The 8,256-nt window shown below is 47.9% G+C and overlaps 2 protein-coding genes across 2 annotated transcripts, besides 1 other annotated feature; both read left to right on the forward strand.

Annotated features, from left to right (window-relative positions):
- Window positions 1-62: 62 nt before the first annotated feature.
- On the forward strand, window positions 63-1,522 carry TSTA_113420 (epoxide hydrolase, putative; the record flags this gene model as incomplete). The annotated part of the gene is made up of 2 exons (XM_002481463.1): window positions 63-1,358; window positions 1,483-1,522. The coding sequence occupies exons 1-2, from the start codon at window positions 103-105 to the stop codon at window positions 1,520-1,522; spliced, it is 1,296 nt and encodes a 431-aa protein (XP_002481508.1). The 5' UTR covers window positions 63-102.
- A 3,532-nt stretch (window positions 1,523-5,054) lies between these two features.
- Window positions 5,055-5,079: a microsatellite.
- A 385-nt stretch (window positions 5,080-5,464) lies between these two features.
- TSTA_113430 (uncharacterized protein) lies at window positions 5,465-7,788 on the forward strand. The gene is made up of 2 exons (XM_002481464.1): window positions 5,465-7,250; window positions 7,307-7,788. Exons 1-2 carry the CDS (start codon window positions 5,474-5,476, stop codon window positions 7,522-7,524), a joined length of 1,995 nt encoding a protein of 664 aa, XP_002481509.1. The 5' UTR covers window positions 5,465-5,473; the 3' UTR covers window positions 7,525-7,788.
- The last annotated feature ends 468 nt before the right edge of the window (window positions 7,789-8,256 follow it).

Below are 8,256 nucleotides of genomic sequence, written 5' to 3' on the forward strand. Positions count from 1 at the left end.
TGACGAACATCGTCATCACGTGCATGTCAGTCGCATAACTGGAAAGTAGCATCGAGTCGTACGGGATATCATGATGCAACATACAGCTACAAGCTATACTCAATGGCACACTTCATCACAGCACCAGATCCAGCTCCTCTCCCCCTCCCACCAGGCATCATATCCCGCCAGATAGATCTATCTGCATACGGCCATCTCTCATATCACATCCTCGAAGCCGGTGCTCCTACCGACCCTCTTATTATCCTCCTCCATGGCTTCCCTGAACTAGCATTCTCATGGCGCAAGGTCATCCTTCCACTCGCCAATGCCGCATCAGCGCCTAGTGAGAATCGTCGTCGTCGTGGCTATCATGTCATTGCACCAGACCAACGAGGCTTCGGACGCACCACCGGCTGGGACTCACGACATTATGAGCAAGTAGATCTACACAATTTCACGACAACAATGTACGTTCGAGACACGATTGCGCTAGTAAATGCATTAGGGTATAGTAAAGTGGAATGCATCGTTGGCCACGACGCCGGCGCTGTAACTGCAGCTGCTTGTGCGACCATTCGACCAGATGTCTTTAAGAGTGTGGTTCTACTCACCCATCCATTTAGTGGAATGCCACGCTTGCCGTTCAATACCGTCGATATACAGGGTTCCTCTTCTTTCCCGCCGGCAAGTGCAGGTATAGCTGCCCCTAGCATCAACGATAAACTCAGAGTCTACAATCGCAAACATTATAAATGGTACTACTCAACCCATGAAGCGAATGCCGATATGGCCGGACCCACCACCGCAGGCGGTCTTCGTGAGTTCTTACGCGGATATTTCCATGTTAAATCTGCTTCCTCGAAGGGAAACAACCCTCATCCATTGATCAATAAGGCGGAGAGTAGTCGACAGCTAGAGTGGCCGATGGATGAAGTGGTCAAAATGCCGTATTACTATATCATGCCTTTGGAAGCGACTATGCCGCAGGCGATCGAGAGACTAATGACTGATGAACCACACGATGCATCAAAGGATTGGCTACCCGATGAAGATCTTGAGGTATACGTGAACGAGTATGCGCGCACCACTTTCCAGGGAGGGTTGAACTGGTACCGAGCCCAAACCGCCGATGGGGATAAGAAGCCCGAACTGAGACATGATCTGGATATCTTTTCTGGGAAACGAATAACCATACCGTGTGCGTTTATCGGCGGTGAAAAGGATTGGGGTACGTATCAGCAGCCGGGAGCTATTGAGAAGATGACTGGGGAGGAGAAAGAGGTCTGTGATGATTTTCGAATGTTTCGGATGGTTGAGGGTGCTGGGCATTGGATTCCGCAGGAGAAGCCGGATGAGGTTGTGCAGGCGATATTGGAGTTTATAAACTTCTGAGGCTTGTCAGGTAGATGCTCTGGTATGTTACATGGGCTTTAAGTTCCTACATGTCCTGCCTAGGTAATTGAATGAAAATATAGATGAAATCTAATTAACTATGTCAAGACTCGAAATGAAACAAAGGAAATACCAGGTCAATGAATGAATATTCAATGTAAGGAATGTGAAATTAAAGAAGCCAAGTAGAATGTCAAAAGAAATCTATAATGATGAACCTTGGAAGAGCAGAAAAGAAAACGAAGAGAAAGTGAAGGCTGGTTTAGAAGCGACAACTGGGATGTCTAATACTGTCGTTTAATGGTGATGGCGAGTCAATATTGCGGGTATTGATGTCTGTGTCGTTGATTAGGTGAAGCAGGTCACAGGTCTACAGACTGAGGAGACGTCGATGTGCGAAGCTGAGAAGTTCCTGCGCCGATATGCTTCCAGGAGGAGGAGAGCTTCAAGGACGAATCCGATTCTCCAAGATTGAGCTCAAATATAAGCTAATTTCGAGTTCGGAATATGCGAGGGACAAATGGCCGAATCACATATAACGAGTCCGGCAGTTACCACAGAAGACGTGTCCACAATTGAAGCACGTATCGGCGCTGTGTGCGGCCACCCAGGATTCCAAGCAGCTGCAGCATTCCAGAAACTCTACCGGTACATCCGTTGCCGCTTCGAACACGATCTTATCCAGATCCAGCCTGCAGCACATCTCCTCTTGGATTTGAGTGGAATGAAGATGGCGATGGCTTGTCAAATTCTGCGAGGAGGGGGGCGCCATGATGATAGGATATCTTGACGAGGAAGCAAAGAATCTTGGTACTGGATATGTACGTTTCGTGCTCTTGGTTTTTAAGGATCTGAAGAAGTGAATTTTGGTACTTTTTTCTTTGGTTTCTGGTATTCAATCTCTGCAACAAGAATAGGAATATATATCTCCGTATAACCTTCCTGTGTAGACTGCGTTCAAGATTGCACTGCCATGAGGGTATCCCAGTGTCACAAACCCTAGCCCTACGTAGAACCATAGATAGCTGAAAGGATCTTCAACCAACAATCAAAATCCATTCCGGGTACAGTATTACCTGAGGGATCCATCCCGGGTCTGGTATAGAGCACCCAAAGGGGCTTATTCCAAGGCAAAAGCAAAGCTCCGTTTGTGATGATGTCGGAATCCACAGTTAGTATCAGATCGTATGCGGTGTGGGTAAATCAGCAAAGAATTAAGCAAGAATAGAACAAAACCATTTCGATGGCACGCCTAACCAGCTAATCAGTACCAGAAATGGGACGAACCGAGGGCTAAACCCCGTACCACATTTTTTCTAGGGGGAAGATATCGTCATCTGAGTAGAAAATCTTCACTTTCCCATGGTTTTTTGCTTTACCATTGTGGTCCATCTAGTAGGGCTGTGGCTATGCTCGAAACCGAGGGCGGTTGTCGCATCTCCCTCGAGTCGAGAATGTTGTTAAACACATGAGCCACGGATAGAGCATTCGGTGCCGCTTTCATCCATCGGTACGATGTGTCGGGTGTCCTCCTGAACCCTAACGAGCGGACTCAGCTCAGCAGTGGTATGGCTACTGGGACACCGACGCATATTAATTCAAAGAAAACGCTGAAATGATATCATTATTCCAGATCCGTGGTGAAAGTCGGAACATTCCAGCTGTCGGGTGACGGCCACTGCATATACGTATTTAGGTTGCAGCTTGAGGCATTAGTTAGTGTGAAGGCCATGGGCCTCATGCATGAGCATTCGGGGCCTGTTTGTAGATCAGTTTCAGCCTCATTGATGGAAAGCTATCTGATTTGCTGACGTGGGAGCGATAGCAGTGTTAAAGGCGTTGCAATTCCGCATTCCACCTTTAGTCAGGTCCGGAGAACTAGGGATCGAGGCGCCTGCTGCAGGGTATAAAGCATGTGCATGCATTCCATCACATCATCAATTTTGGCCGTTCACCTTATATTATCGACCCGGTTTCCTTTATTCTTCGCGCTATACGAGATGTGCTTAATCAAGACGTATCATACGAGAAGTAACTAGCTATCAAGGACTTACTTGTTATGAATGGAATTCTCCAACACGGGTACGCACCCAGGTAGAAGATTGCACTGCAATGCAGTGCTCTTTGTGTAAGCCCAGGGACTAACCGGAATGCTGCCCAAAGATTTCATCCATGTTTTGGGTAGCTGTCTGGAGCTATGTCGGACAAGCGGGTGAAGAAACACCCTATCAACGTACCCCGCCGAATCTTGTGCAGCTAGAGTGGTACCAGATAAGGCGTGGCATCACGATGTGAGGCTGTTGGGCATCGCTTATGAACGGTAGATATAAGTATCCGTGGATAGACAGATAGAGTATGGGGTAAGTGATTGCTTCGAAGTTAGGCACAGTATGAATATGAACAGCAAGTACTCTATCGTGTCCTCACCAGCATCACCGACAACTACCGAAAATCGGAACAAACGAGCAATATCGGGAAAGCGTCGTGACTTATTATCGATGACTTTAGATCTTCGAATTGGTAACAGGGCGACTTATCCGGGCAGTAGCAAGTATGAATCGAAACATTATGATTGCTGATTAGCTGGTTCAGGGACCCACTGAACCATCGGAAGCCGCCGTTCGGTCTATATTATTTATCAATCCATGGAATCAGTTGTATCTATCCGTCGACCCATGATATCATCCAATCGATATCGAGGATTGAGTTTCGTGATGCTGTCGATTTACCCACCAAAGCAGTCACTTGACTGATCCTACTACCAATTTGCTTCACAAGTATCAATACCGACTGATATCGGACTGGCTGGCAATCTGCCGAGCCGCTGCTTTCCGAGCAAACAGTTATGCTTCACTTTTAAATCGCTATCGTACGCATCGCAGAGCTTGGTTGCTTAACACGGAGTGGGCCGCGTCATCCATGTCCAACGAAACCGGTAAAATCTGAAGGCTGGCAGTGACATATGCTCTATGGGCGAAAGGCGCCATGGACAGGGATAATCGTTGTTGAGTCCGACAATCGTGTACGCGCTAGCAATAACCTACAAGGCTATTCTTGCCCGATAGTGACCCAATAATTGAACGTCGAGGCCATCAATCTGGATTTTACCCATTGAATCGTGGCCGAAATAAAGCCCCTGAACATTACGGCAGCACTGGCCACGTCTCACCACTAAAGCTGGTGCCCAACCAGTGACTTGAGAAGGAAAGTCAATCGCTGAATAGTCGGTTTGCGGCAACGACATATGTTTCTCGTTGGGTCTCACAGTGTGAATTAGACCATAGGAATAAACCTAACGGCCAAACGTACAGACGCCACCGGTCTCAATTGGTCTCCACTGTGAGGTGAAACCTTGAGGCTCTGTGGCCATTTCTCCGTGAGCAGCGCTAAACGGTGCGAATGACCTTCGGTCCCTAGGGCGCAATCAATAAGATCGGCCACTGCCCCAGCTAAAATAAGAGGGTCAACTGGTGCCAGCTGCGTCATATCGCCCCGTCGCAACAGCATCAGTGCTAGGAGAATTTTGCCTTCCCCGCTAGTTGATGACTTAGCAGCGAGACTACATACGTAGTCGCCCAGAAGACTCGGCAGTTCTGATTCGGATACCCGCGGTTTGAGAGCTGAGTTACTGCCCAATTGTTTTTGTTTTTGTTGCTGCTTGATCGGGGTATGTAAGGAACAGAAGAAGAAGAAGAAGAAGAAGAATAAAACAACACGAAGAACAAACAGAGAGGAGACAATCAGTTTGGCGCCGTCGTCCCGTGCTGTTTCTCTTTTCCACTCCGCACTTGCCCGTCCGGTCGCACCTTCCCGAAACATACCCCTCCACTTGCCATCTCAACAGCTTTTTTGACGAGCTGAATTTCACCTCTCTTTTGTCTTCTTTCTTTCTATACCATCCACCTTTTTTTGACCACTTTCATTGTTTTGCTTTGCAACAACTTTTCTTCCATCTGGTGTCAGATTGAGCATTTGAAATCCTTAGCCTTCATTACAAATATCTTATCTGGTGCCAAACCACCTGTTGATGGGATTTCCTCATCCCATCCAACGGCGCCTGGAGTCAGAAGATAACAAATTTTGATCGACTTCTGTCAACATGTCTCACGCGTCAAGATACCGCTCAAGCTCACCAGGGGGACGGCGGCTTGTTGACCCTTTGCGAGCATCGACAGGAACAGTTGCAGAAGATTTATACACTTCGCCTACGAGTTATCACAACTACGACGGTTACTTGTCTCCTAAAGTTGCTGAACGAAGAGGCGGGTTCTTCAGTGTCGACAGCGGCGAGCGTCTCGAAGCTCATCCCATATCTACCACAACTTACAGGGATGGCAATCATTCTACGAAGCTGAAGACTTCTTACGCAATCCGCCCCAGGAGTCAGACTACCGATTCCAGCCGGCGTCCGCTCAGCCTGTCTATTCCTTCAACAACGTCGTCAACTCGAAAGGGACCCATCATAACCTCCGGATACCAAAGGTCAACAAGTCCTTTACCGCCACGTACATCCCATGCTCGAGACGAGCCAGAGCGATATATTCTACCAGCCAGTTCAGGTCGATCTCATAGACGCATTTATAGTTCGGATTACACAAGCGACAGTGGCTATGGGAAATCTGTCGTAAAACATAGATCTCATGAGCCCCGATATCATATCTATCGACCAGCGGGTGTGTCACGCTATCATGCTTACGGAGATCCTAGACAGTGGGACGATTCCAAATATTACGACGCTTATTCGTATACGAATGCCCGAGAAACGTTTGAAAAGGAATCTGCTGCAAGGAGCTCACAACGAACTCATCATCGAGTAGGACGTCCGACAAGCATGGTAGCTACCGGCTCTGCTTTGATTCGTCCCGTTCACCACAAGGAGTCCAAGAGATTATCATCATCTCATCGTGGATCTAATCGACATCATGAGGACGACAGGCTGCGTATCACCAATGGCCGGGACTTCACAGACAGCGAGACGCACCGGGATCATCATAGATATCCACATCAACAACGTCTTGTAGTACATCAAGACAGAGAGGACGGCTATCAGTCATTCACGGATGATCACAAGCATTCCAGTCGTCATCGCCACAGCTCCCGTGCACGGGAGTCTCGTAAGAAACGTGCCGAAGACTACCTAGCTCCAGTTCTTGGTGGACTTGCTACTCTTGGGTTGGCAAGTGGCTATTCCGATGACGGCAGGGACACTGACCGATCCGGTCGATCAATTAGGCATCGTTCACGAGACCCAGGCCACGACGACCATGACCGTGATTATTATCAAGATCGAGAAAGAGGGAAGGAGGGAGTCTCTGGGGATGAACATGCTCGTCGTCGACATAGACGCCATAGGGATCGATCCAAGCGCCCAAGCTCATCGTCAGACTCTGATGATTCTGACTCCGAAGCGTACTCACGACGACGGCGACGTGAAAAATCATCTTCCCGCAAGAAACATGATTCGAGCAGTTCTGAAGGAGGTCGTGATCGCCGCAAAGAAGAATCTGGGAAATCACTGCCTGTACGGAAGGGCGATGGTGAAAGTGTAGAACGTCCTCGAAAGCCAGTAGCCGTTGAACCCCCCGCAACTAAGGAGCCAGAAGCACCTCCCAAGAGCATTCTCAAGCCGCCTCGGGAGAAATTTCCAGAAGATGAGACCCATATGCGAGAAGGCGTGGCACCCCTCAAAGATGCGCAAAAGAATGGCATACCGCCAGGAGCTCGATGGACAAAGATCGACCGGCGACTTGTCAATCCCGCTGCGCTTGAAATGGGTCATGAGCGGTTTGAGGAGAGACCTGAATATGTGATTGTTCTCCGGGTGTTGACAAAGGAAGAGATTCAAGCTTATGCGGTGAAGACCCAAGAAATTCGAGGTACGTTCTCCATTGTTCACTATGGATTATATAACGTGATACTAATATGTATATAGATGCCCGTCAAAAGGCCACGCAAGAGGAACGCCGTAGACTACGTGAAGAGCGGCGCCGCAATGGCCAAGTTGATACATCCTCTAGCGATGACGAGGATGACGACGAAGACGAGTCTGCCCCATTGGCTATTGAACCAGCGCCGATGAAAGATGACTTTCCGGTGCCTCGAGGGAGAGACCGAGTCGCCAATGAGGTTCCAGTGGAAGTGAAGAAGTGAGCGGGCTTGATGGTCGGTTGTATTTGCATTTATCTTCTACTCTCTTTGTAATTCTGTATCTTACGTGTATGTGTCTCCTAAATGTTCCTTCGAAACTGTAACCCAATTTGTTACTTCTATCACTTTCACATGTCTTTTTTCATGCTATGATCTACGAAGTCTACTGTATCTCGGTCAGTTGATGTAGGATACAAGCTGAGATGTGATATTAGCTCGGCGACTTACATATCCACAGCTAATGGTATCAACATGCATTCCCGGTCGAAAGATCTAGCTTATCTAGAAGTCCATCTTCCTAGTACCTAGCCTAGTCTACAAGCTATCACGACAAGGGTGACGATGGCATGAGCAGGAACAATAAGCTCCATGATTTAATGTCAGGGGGTTCCCTTGAAAACTAACAAAGAACCTGTCTAGCTAAGCGAACCTAGCCAAGTGACTAGTTGGGTGACTAGATGATGCCGAATATCCCACAGGCTGAGTCCTATCTGCCAAGGTACGTCCATGGATAAGTTCAGGGCAACCTTGGAAGGGGGGGTGGCAGGGCAAGGTTAGGAACGATCCGTTCCGCAAAGTTAATTTAATTTTGATTCAAGGTTCTTTTTACATGCATGCTTGAAAATGAAGAACGTGAGCTTTATGGGATGATGAAATGAGATTGGTTGGGTCAAATTGAAGTCCCTCCTTCTTTTTATTGGGCATACTAGTTAATTCTCTTATCTTTTGAATGCT

This window comes from Talaromyces stipitatus, genomic scaffold, assembly GCF_000003125.1.
Source record: "Talaromyces stipitatus ATCC 10500 scf_1105507295555 genomic scaffold, whole genome shotgun sequence".
NCBI lineage: Eukaryota > Fungi > Ascomycota > Eurotiomycetes > Eurotiales > Trichocomaceae > Talaromyces > Talaromyces stipitatus.